The sequence below is a fragment of the Phocoena phocoena genome, chromosome 14 (genome assembly GCF_963924675.1).
Source record: "Phocoena phocoena chromosome 14, mPhoPho1.1, whole genome shotgun sequence".
Lineage (NCBI taxonomy): Eukaryota > Metazoa > Chordata > Mammalia > Artiodactyla > Phocoenidae > Phocoena > Phocoena phocoena.
The window spans coordinates 13,721,307-13,745,261 of NC_089232.1; the positions used below are offsets into that span (position 1 = coordinate 13,721,307).

The 23,955-nt window shown below is 44.4% G+C and overlaps 1 protein-coding gene across 1 annotated transcript in view; it reads left to right on the plus strand.

The window, feature by feature from the left end:
* The window catches only part of REEP1 (receptor accessory protein 1), a 109,255-nt gene that overhangs the window by 41,684 nt on the left and 43,616 nt on the right, over positions 1 to 23,955 (plus strand). Inside the window, exon 2 of the mRNA XM_065890770.1 lies at positions 11,545 to 11,617. Coding sequence (XP_065746842.1) covers positions 11,545 to 11,617 — 73 coding nt within the window. The remainder of the gene's footprint in view (positions 1 to 11,544; positions 11,618 to 23,955) is intronic.

The following is a 23,955-nucleotide window of genomic DNA, read 5'->3' on the forward strand; positions in this document are numbered from 1 at the left end:
TAAGTGAATGAGGTGTTTGTGAGGGCGGTTCCCCCAGGAGGAGTTTTGTATGTGATTGTTGTCCCAAGTCTGCAGAGAGGAGTAGGGCTTGAAACACACTGAAAAGAAAGAGTCTACAGACAGGGGTCAGCAGAATCGTGTGTCAGGCTGCGAAAGAAGGATGTGGTTGGTTTCTGTTCTGCTGAGATCAGCTTGGGCGGAGAGAGAAGCTCGTTTGTGTGCTTGGAACCCTATAATTATACTGTCACCTCGTGTCAGCAAATATATAATGCAGGGCCAGAGTGGAATTCTCTTGGGCAAGGAGGCAGGCAACATTCTTCCTCCCTCTCTCCTGGTCCTCACTCATTCATTCAGGGGCCACTGCAGGCTCTGAGCCATGCACTGAGGTCAATAAAGAAGGCAGTATGTCATGGGCAGTAGAGTCAGATAGATCTGGGTTTGAGTCTGACCCCCTCCCCCGAACAGTTGTGAAACTCAATTCTTTGATTTAACTAAACTCCAGTTTCCTCATCTGTATTATAAGGAAAACAATTTCTGTCTCATGGGGCCATATGAAGATGAAAAGTGACGACGCTTATAAAGAAGTTTGCACAGTTCGTTGTACATAATGAACACTCAATAAATAAATAGTAGCTTATAAATCATAGTAATGTAATCTCCACGGAGCCGAAATGCACAGTGGGCCGGTTTCGCTGTTTCCCCCCTCTAGCCTTTTGGAAGGTCACTGTGGGTAAGCAGAAGCAGAGGCCCAAGGGTCGGGACCCATGGCAACCAAAGCCTAGGGGGCTTGCTGTGCCATGGGAACCTTGAGCTGTGCACCCAGCCTGAGAAGCTGCCCGGCTTAAGTTTCTGAATAACGACTGTGAGTAAAGATGCTCCCTGCAGCAGCACAGTAAAGATCAGGCTTTTAGCACCCAGGCCCATAGTGCATTGAAGACAGTCCTTTCAGAGCTATAGTATTAACAGGAGGTGTATTATGTTTTTCGTGAATCCTTGTTTTGTCACACATGGACCCCTGATATCAGGAATTTGTCTCGGAGCTTGGAGGCTAATGCCTGGTCAGCTTTATGCATTTTTGGAGACAACTACACACACACACACACACACACACACACACACACACACACACACACGCTTATACTTGTGAGTGTGGATTCTTCCAAATGCTTTTTCTTTCTAACGTCAAGCTTGTCGAGATGTAATTAGTAAAATTCACCCTTTTCAGTATGAGTGTTTTAAGTGGGAGCTTGAATTCCGAGTTTTGATAAATGCATACAGTTACGTAGCCACCACCATAATCAAGATGCAGGAAAGTGTCATAATTTTCCAAAATTCTTTCACTCTCCTTTGTAGTTAGCCCTCCCACCGTCTCTAGTCCTGGCAACCGCTGGTCTGTTTTTGGTCCCTGTAAACTTTCCTTTTTCAGGATAACGTATAAATGGAATCATACAGCATGTTGGCTTTGGGGTTTGGCTTCTTTCATGGAGTGTAATGCATTTGGGACTCCAGATGCTTTTGATTGCAGCAAGTTGAGTGGTTCTGAGATCAACGTGGAAAACCAAGAGCATTCCTGTATACCATTAATAACCAAGAGAAAATCTGATTTATTTTTTTAATTTTTTTTTAATTTTTTAATATTTATTTATGGCTGCGTCAGGTCTTAGTTGCAGCATGTGGGATCTTTCGTTGTGGCACGCGGGCTCAGTACTTGCGGCGTGCGGGCTTAGTTGCCCCACGGCACGTGGGATCTTAGTTCCCTGACCAGGGATCAATCAATCCCACATCCCCTGCACTGGAAGGCGGATTCTTAACCACTGGACCACCAGGGAAGTCCCAAGAAAATCTAATTTTAAAAATGCACAATACCACCAAAACCCCCCTGAGGTACTTAAGAATAAAGAAAGTGAAACATGCACAAGATATTTATAGAGAAATTTATAGCATATCATGAAAAGACATTAAAGAGGACTCAGTGGAAGAGACCGTGTTCATAAAGAGGAAACCTGATAAAGATGGTGATTCTTCCCAAGTAAACCTGTAACTTCAGTGTACTCGCAATCAAAATGCAGATAAGGTTTTTCATGGAACTTGACAAACTGTCATGAAATTCATATAGAAAAACAAAGGCTAAGAATAGGCAAGACAGTTTTAAGAATATCATGATTTATTTTAAAGCTGTGGAAATTAATACACTGTGGTATAGGTGCACGGCTAGTCGGTAGACCAGGGTAACAGAATGGAGAGCTGAAATAATACCTACACGTGTTAGAAAACGTTACAAGTGATGGTAGAATTGAAAATCAGTAGGAAAGAATTCAGTAAATGTTATTGGGACAGTTGGGATCTGTACAGAAAAGAATAAAGTTGAATCCCTAACTCATAACATACATAAAGATAAGTTCCAGATGAATTAAAACCTAATGGTGAAAAAGCAAACATTAAACACTTTTATGAGAAGATGTATGTGACCAGATTTCCTCAACAATATATAAAAAAACAAGCTATAAAAGAAAAGATTGATGCATTTATCATATAAAATTTAAAACTTCTGTACAACAGAAGACACCACAGCAAAGCTAAAATAGCTTTTTATTGGGAAAAGATGTTTGCATTGCATATGTCCAAGGCGTAATTTATACCCAGAATCCCCCAAAAGTCCTCAAAATCAGTAAGAAAAAGATGAATAACCTAATGGGGTGGCGGGGAGACGGAAGGGATATAAATAATTCAGTTAAGGGAGCCAAATGGCCAAAAGGCATAAAACGTTGATCAACTTCACTTGTAATTGAGGAAATGCAAGTTAAAACAAACACGATATACTGTTTCACATCAATCAGACTGGCAAAAAGTTTTAAATCTGACTATATTAATTTGGCAAGAATGGGGAGCATCAGAACTCGTTTACACTGCAGGAAAGAGTAGAAACTGGTCCAACCTCTCTGGGGAGTGGTTTTGCATTGTCTAGAGGAAGATGCTATGCCCTGTGACCCAGCAGTTCCACACTGTGTGTAAACCCTAGAGAAAGTGTCACATGTGCCCAGGGAGACATGTATAAGAATGTTCGTTCCAGCCCTGTCTGTAATAGTGACAACTTGGAAATATGCATCAATAGAATGAATAAATAAACCGTAATATATTCATATAATGAAATAGTATAAGAGGTTAAAAATGATCTAGAAAGACAAGTCTCAACCTGGATCAAAATTTCAAAAACTGGCGAAAGGAGGCATAAATTATTCACTTTGGGGAAGAAAATGTGTCAAAGTATATCAAAATGTTTAGGATATAAACCCCTTGACTCAATAATTCTATATCCAGAAATTTATCCCACAAATATATTCATACGAGAGTGCCAATATGTAAATACACACAAACACACACAGAGACTTCTTTACAGCAGTATTTATAACAATAAAAACTAAGAAGCATATTAGGTATCTGTTGCTACACAGCAAAATACCTAAAAAGTTAGCTGGTTAAACCTACAGTAAACATTTATTATCTCACATGGCTTCTGTGGGTCAGGAATTTGAGGAAACTTGAACAGGATGGTTCAGCTCAAGCTTTTTTCATTAGGCTGTGGTTAAGTTATATGGGGTCTGCAGTTACTGAGGGCTTCACTAGAGTTGAAGGATCCACATCCCAGATGGCTCCCTCACTTGACAGGCGTGTTGACGCTGGATTTTGATGAGAGATTCACTTCCTCTCCAGGGCTGATTGTGTGTCCTTGCGACACGGTAGCTGATGTCCTGCACAGAAAGTAATCTGAGAGGGGTGAAGCCACAGTGTCTTGTATGGCATAGTCTCAGAAGTTACACACTGCCATTTCCACCTTAGTCTGTTCTTTGGAGGTGAATCACCAAGTCTGGCCCACATTCAAGGGGACCTAAATTAAGCTCCACCTTTCGAAAAAACGAATGTCAAAAAAAAAGAATTTGTATACGTATTTTAAAATCATTACAGGAAAAAACCTTAAACATCTATTAATGAAAGGCTGGTTCAATGAACTGTGACTATTATCCCCAAACTTTTTTTTTTTGTAGCACACCCCTTCAGTAAAAAAAAAAAAAAAAAAAAAAAAAATTTAATACACGCTTCTAATATAAAAATATGAACTACAGTTGACACTTGAACAACATGGGTTTGAAGTGCACAGGTCCACTTATATGCAAATTGTTTTCAATAAATATATTGGAAAATTTGGGGGGATTTGCAACAATTTGAAAAAACTCACAGACCATGTAGCCTAGAAATATTGAAAAAGTTAACAAAAAGGTATGTCATGAACGCATAAAATATATGTAGATAGTAGTCTATCCTCAAATAAGGTATGATATTTAATATAAATTAATAATGTGTTAGTTTTCTTACTGTTTTATAACTTTGCTTTCAAAGAATTACCTTATCATGCAGTATGCCTCTCTCTCTCATAATTGGAGAAATTGTGTATCACCCTATCATCACAGATAAGTGGGTTTTTTTAATGTAACAATGTTTCCAATCCTGTGTTAAGAATATTACTGTTGGAGTTCCCTGGTGGTGCAGTGGTTAAGAATCCGCCTGCCAATGCAGGGGACACGGGTTCGATCCCTGGTTGGGGAGCTAAGATTCCATGTACCACGGGACAACTAAGCCCACATGCCACAACTTCTGAGCTCTCGCGCCACAACTTCTGAGCTCGCGTGCCTCAACAAGAGAGCCTGCGTGCTGCAAACTACAGGACTCACATGCTCTGGAGCCTGCTCACCACAGCTGGAGAAAGAAAAACCCGCACGCCACACTAGAGAGAAAACCCGTGTGCCACAACTAGAGAGAAGCCCACACGCCACAAGGAAAGATCCCGCGTGCTGCAACTAAGACCTGACACAGCCAAAAAAATAAATAAGTATCTTTTAAAAAATTTCAAAAACAAGTTTGAGTGAAAAAATTTCAGTGGAATACATATAGTGTGATTCCATTTATATAATGTTTAAATAGATATAAATACTTCTTTTGTTTTTAGGCATGGCTTATGTGGTTGATAAAAACATGGTGAGAATGGTAAGCACCAAATTCAAGACGGTGCTTATTTGGGGGAAGGAGAGAGAGAAACGTATGAGGAAAGAGTATATGGGAGACTTCAAATATATCTCTCACGTTTTAAGTTTTCCCATATTAAAAATTGTAGCATATTTATTGGAATGCCAAAAGGAGCTCAAGGACCAAGGAGTACCCTTCTGTTAGAGAGTAAAACTGGTCTTGGAAATTAATTCTCAGAGAAATAAATCAAAATTGATTCATAAACTGTGAGGAAAAAACCTACAGAGGACAGTAATTAGAAATTGTATATTTTTTGCGTCAATGCTGAGCGTGTATCGCTGCCAGCGGAAATGGTGGAGCTGGCAGAGGCAGGGGCGACCGGGTGTTAAGGGGAACCTGTAGACTCGGCTGAGATGGAATCGGGTGCGGGCTCACCCTCTGGGACCCTCCACTTCCAGTGGCTGCTGTACTTGGGTTTGGTGAGCCCAGCCCTAGGTGGGGCTCGGTCAGGCTTTCAACAGACCTCCCATCTCTCTTCTTATGAAATTGTAACTCCTTGGGGATTAACTAGAGAATGAAGGGAAGCCCCTAGGCCCTACTTAGAGCAGGTATCATGTCATTCAAGCTGAAAGAAAAGACCATATTATTCACTTGGAAAGGAATAACAACTCCCCTCATTAAGTGCCTGACTGCTAGCACCACCCAGCAAATATCCCCTACTACCAAGTAGAGGATTCAGCCGGTCTGTAATGAACAAAAGACAACTGAGTGAGGAAATGGACTTGTATTATTCAGAGGAAAGAAGAACGTCTTTTCTTTCCTTGAACAAGAAGGGAGACTGACAAAAATTCTCTGCTTGACCAAACTTTTCGTCAGGTTCCTGAACCGTCTCCTAGGTCCACCCGCGTAGTTTGTTGTAAAATCTGGTTTTAGCAAGAACCTCCCCCCTGCCCCCATATCTGATCACCCAAGATGTCTGATCAGGTCCTCCAGCCCGCTTCCCCGCCCAGTGATGTCTGATCACCCCGACTTGTCTTCAGCAAGAATCTGTTAGATTGGTTTAGCCAGAATACCCCTCATCCCTGATGTTTCCTCTTAATAATTTTCCATCCACTGACCCCCACCACACGTGCTCCTTGGCTATAAATTCCCACTCGCCCATGCTGTATTTGGAGTTGAGCCTGGTCTTTCTACCCCCGCCCCCCTGTAAAATCCCTTTACAGTGATCCCTATACTTATGTCGATGATAAAGTCTGCCTTACCATCTGCAAAAAAAAAAAGAAAGAAATTCTATATTTTTATGTTATTAAGAACAAAAAGCACAAAATGTAATCAGTGTAAATTTTAATACCTTTTAATGTTCAGAGGAAACAATGTACCTTCATGACTTGGAAGACCCTTAGTGAAAATTCATTTTTTTAATATTTTTTATTGAAGTATAGTTGATTTACAATGTTGTGTTAGTTTCTGGTGAACAGCAAAGTGACTCAGATACATACATATATATATATATTATATGTGTATTATATATATATATACTTTTTCATATTCTTTTCCATTATGGTTTATCCCAGGATATTGAATATAGTGCCCTGTGCTGTGCAGTAGGACCTTGTTGTTTATCCATTCTATATATATTATAATAGTTTGCATCTACTAATCCTAAGCTCCCAGTCCATCCCTCCCCTTCCTCCTCTCCCCCTTGGCAACCACAAGTCTGTTCTCTATGACTGTGAGTCATTTCTGTTTTGTAAATAAGTTCATTTGTGTCATATTTTAGATTCCACGTACAAGTGATATCATATGGTATTTGTTTTTCTTTTTCGGACTTACTTCACTTAGTATGGTAATCTTTAGGTCCATCCATGTTGCTGCAAATGGCATTATTTCATTCTTTCTTATGGCTGAGTAGTATTCCATTGTACATATGTACCACATCTTCTTTATCCATTCATCTGTCAATGGACATTTAGGTTGCTTCCATGTGTTGGCTATTGTAAATAGTGCTGCTGTGAACATAGGGGTGCGTGTAACTTTTCGAATTATAGTTTTGTCCGGATATATGCATAGGAGTGGGATTGCTGGATCATATTGCCGCTCTATTTTTAGTTTTTTGAGGAACCTCTATACTGTTCTCCATAGTGGCTGTACCAATTTACATTCCCACCAACAGTGTAGGAGGGTTCCCTTTTCTCCACACCCTCTCCAGCATTTGTTAGAAAATTCTTTTTTTTAATATGGCACTTTACTTAATAAAAATTATATATAACACGTACATACAGAAAAGTACATAGAACATATGTGTACAGTTTTGTTTTGCTTTTTTGCGGTACGCGGGCCTCTCACTGTTGTGGCCTCCCCCGTTGCGGAGCACAGGCTCCGGATGCGCGGGCTCAGCGGCCATGGCTCACGGGCCCAGCCGCTCCGTGGCATGTGGGATCTTCCCGGACCGGGGCACGAACCCATGTCCCCTGCATCGGCAGGCGGACTCTCAACCACTGTGCCACCAGGGAAGCCCTGTGTACAGTTTAATATACATTTGTGATTATAAAGCAAAACTCTGCATAACTACCATCCAGGTCAAGAAATTCAGTATCCTGAAAGCCCCTTTGTGGTGTACCATTTCTTTTTTTTCTTTTTTTTTCTTCAGGCTCATTTAATCCATACAGCAAACCATGATATAGTTATTGTTTTTCCCCTTTTTACACATAAAGAAATTGAGATTGAGACTGAGAGAGCTTAAAACCTATGCCAGATCACCATGTTGCCATAGCATGAGCCGTAATTTGAATTCAGTCTGTCAGACAACCTCGAAGCCCCATACCCTATTCACTACACTACAGAGACCTCTCCAAGCTGGGGTAGATCTTGCTTTCTGCTCTTATGTGTACCACTTCTTAAATTCAATTTGTTATATCATAACATGGACAACTGTACAAATAGGCCTGTTGTTTTCATTTGAAAATTAATTTCAGGAAAAAAAATATTGCTAGTATTGATTTTGTTAAATTTTCAAGATAACTTGGCGTTGGGAATTGTTGGCCTGACACTAAGACGCCTCAGAAGACTGTGGAAGATACTGTCGTTTCATGGTTTACAAAAGCCTTGGCCCTGGTTGGTAACGGCGGTGCCACAGCTCGTAGCTGAGCCCTAGGCCAACAGTTGCTCCCCTGCAGTCACTCCAGGCTCCGCGAAGTGGTGGGCGGTCCTTCTTGGTGACGATAACTGGTGCCACAGTTAACCGTTAATTCCTGTGAGCAATAATTCTCTGTTCCTTGGTCAGAAGTTGATAAGTAGTTTGGGCTTCCCTGGTGGCGCAGTGGCTGGGAGTCCGCCTGCCGATGCAGGGGGCGCGGGTTCGTGCCCCGGTCCGCGAGGATCCCCAGTGCCGCGGAGCAGCTGGGCCCGTGAGCCATGGCCACTGAGCCTGCGCGTCCCGAGCCTGTGCTCCGCAACGGGAGAGGCCACAACAGTGCCCGCGTACCGCCAAAAACAAAAACAACTAAAAGTGAATTGATTGTATAAAAAATAAATTCCCCAGATTTAAAAAAAAAAACAAAAAAAAACTCTTGGGACAGATTGCCCATGATGGTTGGGTGAAGGGTCCAGGACCCAAGGACCGGGAAACATCACACTAGACCAGGATTTCTCCGCCTCAGCACTTCTGATGCTGTGGACTAAATCATGCTTTACTGGGGCTGTCCTGTATGTTGTAGCGTGTTTAGCAGCATCCCTGGCCTCCACCCACTAGATACCAATAGCTTTCTCTCAGCTGTGACAACCAGTTTCCAGACATTGCCCAGATGTCCCCCAGGCAGCTAAATCACCCCCAGTTGGGAACCACTGCCTTAGAGGCTAGAATTCACATGAGGCTCATGGTCCCTCCACTGCAGCTGTGGAGGAGATGGGAGAGGCAACCTGGCTGAAGGCCCCTAATTTGGAGCAGTAGGAGGAATTAGGGCACAGATAGGAGGAATGCAGCAGGCAGATAGATGGAGGCAGTAAGTTGGGGAGGGGCCTTCTGGGTAGCAGTAAATGGCAGTGGGCAGAGGGAGGGTGGGTGCAGAGCTCTGCGGCTCTGAGGTGCCAGGCAAGGCTCCGTTCACAGAAAGCTGGGAGGAGTGTGTTAGCACAGAGCCCCGTCTTCCCTCCAGAGAATGGCACTCAAGCCTTCCCTTCCCAGCGGCTCTGAGGTGCCAGGCAAGGCTCCGTTCACAGAAAGCTGGGAGGAGTGTGTTAGCACAGAGCCCCGTCTTCCCTCTAGAGAATGGCACTCAAGCCTTCCCTTCCCACTCTTGAGCCGACCTTGAGCTCTTAAGCAGCATTAGATCTTTCTAAGAATTTTACCAGCTTTCCTCTTGAGCTTGTAGAGAGAGTCATGTGAATCTCTCAAGTGGGCTGGTTCCTTGGAGAGAGATTGCAATCGTTTGACATTTATTCACCCATCAGACACGTGTCCGGCACCCACTTGGGCAAGGGCTGTGTGAGGTGCTAGGGACCCCACTGATCACCCAGGCCTAGATGGTCTGGCTCAATCAGCCCAGGCAGCCCTGGGAGAAGACAGTAAGCCTGTCGTCAGGCTACCCAGGTCACATCCCAGCTCGGCTCCTGGCTGTTGTGTCTCTTTGGGCCTCAGTGTCCTAGTACCTAGTCTGTAAAATGGAGTAGTAAGAATTCTTATCCCGTATGGGTGTTGAGAGAATATACAGACTGTAGAGCAGTGCCTGGCATTAGTGAGTACTCAGTGATATTAATATCATTATTTTTAATTTTTTAAAAAATTACAACTACTACATAAGGACTGTAATAGACGTAACAAGTGTCAGTAAAATTCTGAGGGACAAGTGATCAAAGACGCACAGAAGTGGCTCTTTTGAGGTGGGTCTTAAAGGATTAGTGAGACTTTATCGGTGGGAATAAAAGGGTTATGCGAAGATCATGCACTAAAATTCAGGCAGAAGAGGGAGAGACAGCAGGAAGTCACAGATGTGAGCTTGTGAGCCCAGCTCACCGGGGGACAGCTGCTGGCCTTAGGGTCCGGAGCTGAGGGAGGAGGGTCTGGGAGGCCAGGAAGGAGAAGGGCCTTGTCAGGGGCACTCAGTCTGAATGGACATAAGTCCCAAGCCCCTTTGGCTTGGGCCTGCTTCATTTGTTACTTCTTTTCTCCAAAATAGATTTAGAAGAACTCGCCATTTTCATCCCATTCTCCCTCCCCTGGGCAGTGAAATACTGAGTCTGCTCCCTTACATGTCAGTGTTTCAGAGCTTTTAGAGACTGGAAAGCAAATTCGTCTTGCTGTCCCTGTGCTGTCCAAAGGGAACCAGGTCGGGGGGATGCTGGCAGCCACTTCACACGCGAGTCCAGCAGACGGACGGAGTACTGGCCTCCCTCGTCTGGGTGCCTGTGCTTCCCACCTCTGTGACCACTCAGGAGGTGTTTTTGGCCATCGGGGTTCACAGAGGAGCAGATCTGTGGGCCACTGGGTCGAGATGCATTTTCCACCTGTCTCTTCTGCTCACACGCTGCCCCAGGGCAGGGGCTGGACACCACCCTGGCAGATGTGGCTAATAAACAGGGCATCTGTGCCAAAGGACGGTGTGTTTATTTCTCTGGAGCCTGTGGTGGTGTGCCTGAGGCTCTACTGAATCAGACCGGTGCTGTCTGGCATCCCCCTGCTGCTGAGACCTCAGTCCCAAGGTCACGAGTGTCCCCTGGGTGGCTCTGGCCTTTGCTTCACCACTCTCTGAAACTTCCCAGAATGAACATATATTTCCTGAGCACTTACCAGGCCCAGGGGGTGTGGTTCCATGAGCGAGATAGACACCATCCTCGACTTTGTGGAACTTAAAAGGCTTGTGGGAGAGACAGACATTGAATAAACCATTGCACGTGGTGTGGATAAGGGCTAAGAAAGGGGACTATCTAGGGAGTGGCAGTAACGAACGGGAGAGGAACCTAATCTTCAGGGGGTGCTGAGGTCAGGAAAGGCTCACAGAGGAAGGAAGATTCTCCCTGGTATCTGAGAATACTGCTTAGGGGGCGGGACAGCACGGGGGTGTTGGGGAGACCCCCCTCTCTGAGCTGGCTTGTGACGGAATCCAGTGGGCTTCCCCAAGCTGCCTGTGTCTTTGGCGCTGTGGCCATCCCTCTCTTTCTTAAATTTCTTGTTTCCTTTCAGACTACTCGTTTGTCCCCTTAGCTGTCTTATCTTGTTCCCCAGATATAATTTCGGCCTTTCCAGAGGATGGCCCCATTTTTGGCTTCATGACCTCAAACCACCCTGTTGTGTTGCCAAATGACAGATTGAAGGAGGTCGGTGTGGATCTGTAACAGGACGTAGAGGTTCCTAAACACGTCCCAGCCATGAGCAGAAAACCTTCAGGGCATTCAGAAAAATTAATCAAGTCTCACAGCAGCATTTTCTGTAGTTTGGAGGATGCTTCTTGCATCGAACATGACATTTTCCATCAAATAGGATGAATGAAAATCACATTTCTCTTTTTTCCCCCTCTCTCTCCCCTCCAGGCTAATATTTGGCACCCTTTACCCTGCATATTCTTCCTACAAGGCTGTGAAATCGAAGGACATTAAAGAATATGTAAGTAGCACTTTTTGGGGGCGGGGTGGTGGTGGTGATGGGGTTAGATGGGGGAAGCTGGGCGTGAAGTGCAGGGGCGGGGCGCAGATGCCCTCTTTGGTGGGTACTGGGAAGCAGGGCAGTACGGCGACCTGCTGGGTGTGACCCAGGCGTCCTCTCCCGGCTAGACCTCCTCTTTAGAGCTAGAGTGTGGAAGTGAGCACAGTGGGGAGGCTTGGCAAGAGGAAATGGCACCTGGAATTGGAGACCCCCAGTGGCCACAGGCCGCTCTATGGCCTTGGAAGAGTGACTTCACCTCTCTGAGCCTCAGTTTCCTTGTCTGGACTGGAAAACAGCGTTATTGGGAGACAGTCTGGCATTGGAGGCAGGAGCACAGGTCCTAAAGTCCAGCAGACCCTGCCTAGCAATTCTGATCCCCATGCCGGTTCTGTGATTTGAACACCCCACTGTTTAAGCCCTGTTGCTTTATAAGCTTTTAGAGGGCAGGAGTTACCATCGTCCTATGACTGTTTCCCACTGCACCTCGCAGAGGGCTGAACACACGGGCAGGGGATTAGGAGTACTTACTGGTTGGAGGATTGTATTACTGTTGGGTGATTTGGGTGCCCCAGTCACAGCCCTATATGTGCTGGGCACCTCTGGGCAGGAGAACCATGAGACCACACCTTGATTGATGAAGACCTGTGGGGGGTGGCTGGGGAGGGAGGAGTGTCCCTCCCCAGGGGGGACAGTATCCCAGGTCGAAGTACAAAAGATACAGATTTTATCATCAAGAGACTGAAGTCAAGTTCTGGCTCTGACGTCTGATTGGCACCATGCTTGACAAGAATCTTAACTTCCAAGAGCCTCGGTTTCCTCATCTGAGCAGTGGGTGGATATCAACAATCCTAGCGCCTAGTGTCGTGAGGGACAAAGGGTCTTTGCTCCGCTTTTACTCAGAGGAGGTCACTTGGCAAGTTAGGCACAGGCAAAGACATCATTCAAAGCAGGTTTGCAAGTTCTCAGCTTTCCCAGGATGTCCTTAGGATGAAACCAGCCACCTCCAGATCAGCTCAACCAGAGCTGCCTACACCCACTCTCTGAGTTTCCTAGAACTGCTTGCCCGGCTTGCATTTGCTACGAAGCAGGGGATCCAGAGGATCCAGACGGGGCGTGTTCTCCTGTGGAGGCTGGGTCCCCAGTATGTGTCTGTGAGCGCATCTCAGAGTGTGAACTATAAATAGCTGTTAAGTTGCAAGCGCAGAACCTCATGACTCCTAATGGACTCGGCCCAGGGGAAAGCATTGGGCAGCCTCCTCCAGGCGTCCCTTTCCCCGACTGCTTCCAGCCTGGGGAGGGGGGATGCTGTGCCAGGAAAGGAAGCAAAGCAGGGGTCACCGCAGTTCAAGGTCTGATCCTCGGATTTGCAGGAGTAGAAACTCAACGCCGTCCGCTCATCCGGGAGACAGCAAACCCTGGTGAATTGTTTTGCTCTATCAAAATTCAACAGGAGCCTGGTTTATGCCTAGAACGGCAGTCATTAATTTAAACTGAAAAATATAACTGAGGAGCAGAGCAGCTGTTTGTGTTGGCGGTGAGCACGTGCTTTTCCCAGGAGGGAGAGCTTGAGAGCTAAGATTAGACAGTTTCTCAGTAAAAATGGAACTGGAAGCAAGGCACCCAGTGGTATTATGGGAGACCTGCCTCCTTTCCCTGCACTTTTTCACATGCGCTCAACTCACACACTCGCATGCATGCTCACGTGCTTTCTCCCACACGCATTTGCACTCACTTCTTTCCCTCCTTTTGACCAACAGACCCATTTGTCCGAGAGAAAAACCTGGAAACTTCCCTTTAACTCCTGTCCTTTCCTCACCACCCATCCCCACCCAGATGCCCAGGTGGTGACGATGACCCTTCCTCTGTATCCTCCTTAAAATCTTTCAAACCAGGTCTCTCCTTCTGTGCTGCCTCTCTCTTCAATGAGGCTGTCATCGTCGTTCCCTGGAATGTCACAGTGGCCTCCTGTATTCAATTTTTTTATTGCCACGGTAACAAATTACCATGAATTTAGTGGCTTAAAAGAACACAAATGCGGGACTTCCCTGGTGGTCCAGTGGTTAGAACTCCAGGCTTCCACTGCAGGAGGCACAGGTTCAATCCCTGGTCGGGGATCTAAGATCCCACAAGCTGCATGATGCAGCCAAAAAAAAAAAACAAAAAAAAAACCCCACAAATGTATTATCTCACAGTTCTGGAGGTCAGAGGTTGGATGGGTCTCACTGAATTGGAATCAAGCCTCCTTTTGGAGGCTGTAGGGGAGAGTCCATTTCCTCGCCTTTTCCAGTTCCTGGAGGCCACCTGCATTCCTCGGCCCGAGCCTCCTTCTCCATCTTCAGAACCAGCAGCATTGCGTCTCCCACCGTTCTTCTGTAATCCTGTCTCCTTCTGACCGCAGCCAGGAAAAGTTCTCCACTTGTAAGGATCATGTGAATACATTGGGTCTGCCTGGATAAGCGGGGATAATCTTCCCATCTGAAAGTCCTTAACTTAATAACTGCAAAGTCCCATTTGTCTTCTAATGTAATATACTCACAGGTTCTGGGGATTAGGGTGAGGACGTTTTGGGGGCAGGGGTTGTTATTCTGCCTGCCATACCGCTAACTGGTTTCTCCACCTCCTGTCCCTCATCTCATGCTCTGTTGTCTACATCACTTCGACAAGCCTTTGAAAAATGGAAATCTATTCATTTTACTCCCCCTGGATCCTTTCATGGCTGCTTATTACTTGCAGGATGAAGTCCAAACTCCATTAGACAGCGTTGAACCTTCTTGATCTTTCTCTCTCTACTTTCCAGCCACTTCTCTACAAGCATTCAGTGCTTCTTTTTTATAAAAAAATATTTATTTATTTTCTTTATTTTTTTGGCCGTGTTGGGTCTTAGTTGCGGCACGTGGGATTTTTTGTTGCGGTGGGCAGGCTTCTCTCTAGTTGTGGTGCGAGGACTCCAGAGCACATGGGCTCTGTAGTTGGTGGCACATGGGCTCTCTAGTTGAGGCGTGCGGGCTCAGTACTTGTGGCTCACAGGCTTAGTTGCCCTTCAGCATGTGGGATCTTAGCTCTCTTGACCAGGGATCGAACCCGCATCCCCTGCATTGGAAGGCAGATTCTTTACCACTGGACTACCAGGGAAGGCCCACGTTCAGTGCTGTTGTTCTCAACACCCAAAGTGTGGTCTGTGGACCGGCATTATCAACATCACCCGGGAGCTAGTTAGAAATGCAGAGTTTCAAGGCCTACCCAGACCTCCTGAATAAAAATTGGCATTTTTAACAAGATCCTCAATTTGAGAAACACCGCTCTTGATGTTCATAGCTTTTTATGTCTTTCCAAACTCACTGCAGTAGTCAAAGATTTGAGACAAAAACTTAAACAGAAAGGAATTTATGGGAATTTGTAGGATTAACTAGAAGCCGGGGGAAAGATATTCAGAAATTGGGGAAGATCTGAGAAGGCTGGGTGACAGCCAAGCTTATACCTCAGGAAGGGTCTGGTTAGGAAGCTGCTGCCCAGGTCACCACCATGGAACTGTCTGCCAGCTGCCCATGGCTTTGGAACATTTCATGAAGATTCAAAACCCTGGATAGGGGCATTTGATTTTTCCAAGCCTGGATAATAGGCCTTGCCTCCCATAAAGACCTGCATGCTGGGAGACACCCTCCAAATGAGAAGGCTTTGGATGCTGGTAGTTTAACAAAAATACATACACACGCGCGCGCACACACGCGTGCGCACACACATGCACACACAGCCCCCTTCAGAGATACTGCACGTTTGGTTTCAGACCACAACAATAAAATGAATATCACCAAAAAGTGAGTCACACAAACTTTGGTTTCCTACTGCATATAAAAGTTGATTTTTACATTATGCTGTAGTCTGTTAAGTGTGCAGTAGCATTATGTCTAAAAAAACGCTATACACACCTTTATTAAAAGGTAATGCTTTTGGGAAAATGGCACCAATAGACTTGCTTAACCACAAACCTTCAGTTTGTAAAGAAAAAAAAACCCAAAAAACCACAATATCTGCAAAGTGCATTAAAAAAAGCACAGTAAAACGAGGTATGCCTGTATATTATATACATGAAAATATATAGTATAATGATCTAAATTACAGTTACTTCTTGGGCTGCATAACATCCACATCCACTTTTTTACCCAGGTTTTGGCTTTTAAAGAAACCTTCCAGGGACTTCCCTGGTGGCACAGTGGTTAAGAATCCGCCTGCCAACGCAGGGGACACGGGTTCGAGCCCTGGTCCGGGAAGATCCCACATGCCGCGGAGCAACTAAGCCCGTGCGCCACAGCTACTGAGCCTGCGCTCTAGAGCCCGCGAGCCACAACTGCTGAAGCCCACGCGCCTAGAGCCCATGCTCCATGCTCCGCAACAAGAGAAGCCTCCGCAATGAGAAGCCCGCGCACCGCAATGAAGAGTAGACCCCCCCGGGCTTCCCTGGTGGCGCAGCGGTTGAGAGTCCGCCTGCCGATGTAGGGGACAGGGGTTCATGCCCCGGTCCGGGAGGATCCCACATGCCGCGGAGCGGCTGGGCCTGTGAGCCATGGCCGCTGAGCCTGCGTGTCCGGAGCCTGTGCTCTGCAACGGGAGAGGCCACAGCAGTGAGAGGCCCGCGTACCGCAAAAAAAAAAAAAAAAAAAAAAGAGTAGCCCCCACTTGCCGCAACTAGAGAAAGCACGTGCACAGCAACGAAGACCCAACTCAGCCAAAAAGAAAAAGAAAAAAAAACTTCCAACAAGAATTCTCTACCACTCATTTATTGATGCTTGCTAAATCCAATTCTTCATCTGAGTCCAGCTCCAGATCCAGTATCCTCCGGCTCTGACAGGATCTAACCTTAATATTCAACCCTCTAAAAATTAAATTGTCAAGTGAACCATCACTGATACACCGTATATACTATATTAGGGGGAGAAGGAGAATAAATAAAAATAAAATTAGTTAAAATATTTCAATCTGTACATAACACAGAAAGGAAGAAAATGGATAGAAGGCACAGTCCTTATTTAGGCAAGTGGTCATGAGTTCATAGTTGGTATTTATGTCTTTTGTTAAAAGATGATTTTTAAAAGGGTAAAATAATGATTCTTGTACAAATATAAAATTAACACGTTGAAAATTTTACTTAACTCCTTAAGTAATGAGGGAACCAGTAAGGTGTTAAAAAACAGTTCAAAGGAGACTCCAAAGAACATATATATATATAAGCATTGAGGAATTACTAAATGAATTTGTTCATAGATATTCAACTGATTTCTTGGGAAGTAGGGCCATTGGACCCAGTTGTACCTCCATTGGACAAAATTCTTTGGCACATCTATAGACTAAATTATTTGCATTGTAATCAGCTTTCTGTAACTTACAAAGTTGCAAAATAGCTCAAAGACATTGTAAAACAAGACACCTGCAGAATTAAGATAACTCAGAAGGCTGCTGTGGACAGCACCTAGCATTCCACAGGACACCCATTCCGAAGTCTTTCACAACTTTTCCTATTACTTCCCTCTTCCACCATCCAATCAGTGCTCCCCTGTGCCTTCAGTGTGGTTTCTTCTCCAAGTGTGTGTGGCCTAAATCTTCATTCCTGAGGAATCTGAGACCTTAGTAGTCTTACCTCTGTAGGGTTGTAGTAGTGATCCATTGACTTTACCTCTGAATAAGACAATACTAGGGGATCCCCTAGAGGACCCTTAAATTCCATCCACCCTCCTTCCTGCCACATTGTGTAGTAGCAACTCTAGTTCCCCTTGATAGGCAGGATCAGTCAACCCATGAAAGCCCACGAGTCCTTTTATTATCTATTTCCTGGTGGCATGGTGGTCTTGAAATGGCCAGGTGACCTTCTAGTCTCTGCTTCCACTTCATCAGAACCATTTTATATCCCTCACGGAAGCATCCACCTTTCGAGTACTAAAATTATTGAAAAGCAGAGTTCAGAGGTTTGAGGATGAGAAGCAGAAGTGTCGTGACTGGGTTAGACCAGTGATTCTCAAACTTTAACATGCATATGAATAAATAGAGAGTTTTACTAAAATGCAGCTTCTGATCCATTAGCTCTGGAGTAGGGCCTGAGATTCTGCAAGCTCCTAGGAGTTTCCAGTGAACTGGAACCACAGCCCATGAACCACACTTTGAGTTACAAGGAGCTAGCCTTAGGCTTAATCATAAGAAACACCACCCTCATTTCCTTGGTTCCTGAACCTTTAGATTCTGGCTAAGATCCAGTACCTTGTGTCGGTCACTAGTTCAGAGAGGAAACTGCATCCTCTAGGACAGCATATCACCTCACAGAATGCTGACTCCCACCTGGTTCTTTTCTGGAACTCTCCAAAGCTCTTGTAGCATCGTATAAGGACAGCTGCCTCAGGGCATTGGGGTACATGATTAAGATCAGTGATTCCCCAAAACATCAGTCTACTGTCATATTTCTTCTGCTGTAAACGAGGGCCCTTGGTCAGAAGCAATGTTGGGATACATCAAAATGAACAGGGCACTCACTGAGTCCACAGCTTGCTGTATGGCTGCCAGAAACATGGCAGTGGGAAAAGCAAGTCCACATACCCAATAAATGAATATTCCAGAAAAGAGTCTATGCTGCCCTTTCTATGAAGGAAGGGGCTTGTTATGATGAGCCTGCTCCCAGGATGCTGGCTGGTGCCTTAAGATATGGTACTGTCCTAGAGATACTTAGTCACTACTGCTGGCAACTTGGTGTCTGAGCAGGGTCATGGCCAGGTCGCCCTTGGTGAGAGGGATGAACATTGCTGAGCCCATGTGTTCCCTCTGTCTACATGACCACTGGTCCATGAGCCCATTGAACATGCAATATCATGGGGTAAAAGGCTCATAGACATGCAAAGGGCTGGTCATCTCATCCACCTGATTACCAAGAGCCTCCTCTGCCATCAGGACCTTTTGGTGAGCATTAGCAAGGACCACAAATATTTGCGTTCTGTGGGCCCATTCGTATAATTTCCAAAGCACCTCAACACCAATCGCTCAGTCTTGTCCCTTCCAAGTACCTCATCATCTATCCAGATTCTTACCTGGTGTTTTAAAATGTATCCCAGATTGGTTTTAATCAGGTATGGTAAGGCATGCAGACACAGAAATGGCTCATGGAGGCAGAAGCTTTTACTCACAGTTCCCTGGAAGTAGGAGGCACAACACACCATGCAGGGCCACATGGAGAAGCACCAGGGCCAGTGAGGGGGAAATGTGGGCAATGACCTTTATCACGGTTTCTGTGAGAAAGGCAAAGCAAGGCAGAGTAAGCAAGCTGAGAACTGGCTAGTTGGAATAATTTCAGCAGGCTCTGGGGTGTAGGGGCTGCCTCTAGGTATCTGGTACCAGGTCCTGGGGTGATTAGGGCTGGGAAGTATTGGCTACCTATGAGAGCTCCATAAAGGAGGTAGTTTGGAGTATGGATCCTGGATTGGGCAGTTTGCATGTTTGCTCTGGGGCAAGAATATCTCAAGAATTAGCTAGTCCTAGAGGGGGCAGTCTCTCTCCAGTCAGCAGGACCCCAGATGTCACAGCATCAAGACTACAGAAAATACAGTTAATAAACCTGGTGACAGTATAAATGTATTACCTCAGGACATTTCTTCTTCCAGGCTAACTGTGCTGCTCAAAGTTCTGCCTGCAGGGAATTTCCTTCCCCACTCCCTCCAGGTCACCCCTGACTATACAGTTGTCCACTGTGAGCTCGTGCCAGCAGATGGTACAGACTCATCTGTCAACCAGCCTCACATTTGTCCTTTCTCGGTCATTTGGCATAGGGAATTCCCCGTGAGGCTGAAGCAGGGCCCGGATGCAGGAGGAAATGTGAGAGGCTCAAGAAATATTAGTGTGACTGCATCGGGGAGGCTAAAGGTGAGGCGAAGCTAAGAGGTGGCTGACTTTGCTGTCTCCACAACTCATGGGGGAGACCTTTTACAGGCTCCCAGGAGCCCTGGGAGCAGGGTCTGATGGGCTGTGGGGTCTCAGCCCGCCTCTGTGGCTCATGGAAGGTCAACAAGCTCTGCTTTCCACCCTTTATTATGGCCTAGGGTTACCACTGCTCTCCTATCTTCTCATTCCTGTGCTTGACCAGTCCAGAGGGAGTTCCCAGTTATGCTGTCAACTCTCCACTCTAGAGTTGCCCCCAGTGATAACCTCGCAAATCAGCAATAACTTTCTGTCTCTTTTTTGGATGCTGGCCCACCCAAGCTCCCCCTCATCTTGCAAGGAATTTTGGGTAGAATCCCTCAAACCTGGCAAGTTCTATTTCAAATTTTGGAAAAATAACTTACATTTGGTTTCTCTGAGGCCTAGTGGGGAAAACCATTTCCAGGTAATTTATTTATGGTTTCCGTGAATGAGTCACCAGTATTTCATTTACCTTGTGAAGCTCAGTGAGTCATTCTCAGACCCTTCCTTCTGCATGAAAGTGTTTTAAAGTGGAGGAGTACATGATGGAAACTTCTTTTAGGCTAACACTTCCAGCCTCCTCTCTGCCTTGGCTCCCTCACCTTTGTCTTCAGCCCCAACCCCCCTCCTGAGATTTAGTTTTGCCTTTCCAGAGGCCTGTTGGGCATTCTTCTTGGATGTCCTCTGGGACCCTCAGACTATCCTCTGCCTCATGGAGCTTAGCTTCTTCTCCCTAAATTGGCTCTTTCTTTACTTTCTTGCTAGTGTGAGAGGCTCCATAACTATCAGTCACTCATGCCCTGGCTTCACCAGGACCCTTTCATCCCATGTATACCTAGCCATCCATCTCATGGGGAGCATCTGTTGCTTTGCAAGCTATCTAATTTTGTCTTCTCAAAAAGCCACCTAGACTAGTATTTTCCAAAGTATATTCCATCTCAACCTTTTTGAGACCGTTCATTCTTTTCCATTCACAACACCCAACATTCTAATCCAGGCATTTAAAACATATTCACCTAGAACCTACTATGTGCCAAGAACTGTTTTGGGTACAAAAGATATAATGATGTGCAAGAAGAACTGGTCTCTACTCTCAGGGAACTTACAATGTAGGAAGAGAAACATCAGAATAAACAGATACTTTCAAAGCAGAGTGGTAAGTGTTATGACAGGGAACATGTATGATACCATGGGAGGAAGAAAGGAGAGGATACGTAAACTTTGGGCACTTCCTGGAGGAAATGACAGTTAAGTTGATATCTGAGGGCTGAAATCTGGAGGCAAAAGAAGATGCTCTATTAGGAAACTGAAAGAGGTTCGTTATAATTGGAGTGGAAAATTCGAGAAGGTATGTGTGAGGAGGAGAGCTTTTGGTGGAGGTAATCAATGTCCAGTTTATGCAAGGACTTGTAATCCAATTTAAGGAATTGGGGCCTTATTGTAACAACAATAAGGAGCTATTGAAGGCTTTAAGCTAGGAAGGAGAATCATCAAATTTGGGTCATTCTGACTGGAATATGGAGGACGGATTGGGAAGCGGGTAGAGGTATAAAAACCAATCAAAAGGCTGTAGTTTTGTTCTAGGCAGGAGATGGTGGTGGTCTGAAGTAATGGTAGAGGGATGGAGAAAAGATAAGTTCAAGAGAAATAAGAGGGTGGAAGTGACAGAACTTGATTCATTGGCTGTGTTAGGTGAAGAATGCAGAACTTCCTTCAGGGAGAATGTCTAGTCTAGGGTTAGAAGAGGATGTCAGGAACAAAGCCCTGAGGAGGAATTGATGAGCCTGAGAAGTAGCCAGAAAGTTGAGAGGGAAATCAGGTAGTGTTGCGAGAGCTTTTCAGTAAGTGATAGTTTCACATCTAGCTGAAAAGTCAAGCAAGTCAAGTGAAAAACTGAAAAAGGGTCCCTTACACCCCCTTGAAATACGTTACAAAGACCCCAGTGAGGGCAGTTTTGATGTAACGGATGCAGTGCACTGAGTAAGTGAGGGATGAGGAAGTAGACACTGCAAGTGTAGGTGACCCATTGGAGAAGTTTGTGTCTAAGCGTTGTGTCAAGGAAAAATATTTTTTTATTGTTGTTATCATTTTCCTTTGTTTTTAACCAAAGATACTAGAGTGTGGTTTGAACACTAAAAAGAAAAAGCCTCCAGAGAGGGAATTCAGGCTCCTGGCAGTGTATCTGGAAACCAGTGTTGGGAATTCCTGGATCTTGGGCCCCAGTATGCCATGGACTTTACAGCTGGACTAGATCTTGTTTGCTCCCTGATAAGGAGCCCGTTCTGCTGCAGATAACCTTGGTAGCATGTAGCATCTTAGATAGTAGTTTCTTTCTTTTTTTTTTTTTTTTTTTTTTTTTTGCGGTACGTGGGCCTCTTACTGTTGTGGCCTCTCCCGTTGTGGAGCACAGGCTCCAGACACGCAGGCTCAGTGGCCATGGCTCATGGGCCTAGCCACTCCGCGGCATGTGGGATCTTCCTGGACCGGGGCATGAACCTGTGTCCCCTGCATCGGCAGGCAGACTCTCAACCACTGTGCCACCAGGGAAGCCCCGATAGTAGTTTCTTTTGATGGACTAAGCCAGCCTTGTTTCCAGGGGACTGTCTTGTTTTTCTAAATAGAGAAGTCCTCTAATTAATCTATTGTGCCACATGTTTCAGAGTCACAAAGACAATGGAGATTCACCAGAACTGCCTTCATGTTTGAAAGATATTTTTGCTGGGTATAGAATTATAGGTTGACACTTTTTTTTCTTTTAGCACTTTAAAGATGTTATTCCATTTTCTTCTGGTATTCATTGTTTCTGATAAAAGGTCAGTTATAATTCTTATTGTCATTCCCCTGTATGTAATGTCTTTTTTCCCTTGCTTAAGATTTTCTCTTTGCTTCTTAGCAGTTTTACTATGATGTGGCTAGGTGTGGTTTTCTTCATATTTATCTTGCTTCAATTCATGGGATTCCATGGTCTTGTGGGTTTGATATTTTGGTCAAATTTTGGAAATTTTGAGTCGATATTTCTTCAGATAATTTTTCTGTCCAATTCTCTTTTTCCTCTCCTCTAGAATTCCTATTCCATATGTGTTAGACTGCTTGATGCTGTTCTACAGGTATTGAGACTCTTCATTCCGCACCTGCCCTCCTCCAATCTAGACTTCAGCCTGGTTGACTCTATTGTTTTGTCTTCAAGTTCACAAATCTTTTTTTGTGTCCAAGCTGCTATAAATTCCATTCAATAATTAAAAAAAATTTTTTTTCAGATATTGTATTTTTCAGTTCTAGGATATCGTTTAGTTCTTTTTAAAAATTTTCCTTCTTTCTCTTGAAATTTCCCATCTCTTCACTCGTTATATCTACCTTTCCCTATAGATTCTTTAACATATTTCTACTTTTTAAAGAAAATAATATTGAACCCACCCTTTTTCTCCTAGGATAAGTGTCTTGTTAAGTGGTGACAGAAGAAAAATTTAGTTTTATAACAAAATATTTGTTAATAAGTTGCTGTATATCTTCTTTGGTGAGGTGTCTTTCGGATCTTTTGCCATTTTAAAAATTGGGTTATTTTTGTTGTTGTTGAGTTTTAAGTATTCTTTGTTTATTTTGGATACAAGTCCTTTTTCAGATATATGTATTGCAAATATTTTCTCCTAGTCTGTGGCTTGTCTTTTCATTCTCTTAACAATGTCTTTTGCAGAGCAGAAGTTTTTTATTTTAATGAAGTCTAACTTATCAGTTTTTTTCTTCCATGGGTCACACTCTTGGTGATGTATTAAGATTCATTGACAAGCTCCAGGTCACCTAGATTTTCTCCTGTGTTATCTTATAGAAATTTTATAATTTTGCATCTATCATTTAGGTCTGTGATCCATTTTGAGTAATTTTTGTGGAAGATGTAAGATCAACACCTATATCTATCAATTTTTTTGAATGCAAATATCCAGTTGTTCCCAGCACCATTTATTGAAAAGACTATCTTTTCTCCATCGATTTGCCTTTGCTCCTTTGTCAAAGATCAGTTGACTATATTTATGTGGTCTGTTTTGGAGCTCTATTCTATTTGTCTAGTCTATCTGATATATTTATCTGTAGTTTCACTAATACCACACTGTCTTGATTATTGTAGCTTGTGTCTTGAAGTTAGATAGTGTCCGTTCTCTAACTTTGTTCTTCTTCTTCAGTATCATATTGGCTATTCAGATCTTTTGCCCTTCCATATAAACTTTAAAATTAATCTGTCGATGTCCACGAAACAATTTGCTGGCATTTCAATTGGGATTACACTGAATGTATAGATCAAGTTGGGAAGAACTGACATTTTGATAATACTGAGTCTTCCTATCCATGAACATATAACATCTCTCCATTTATTTAAA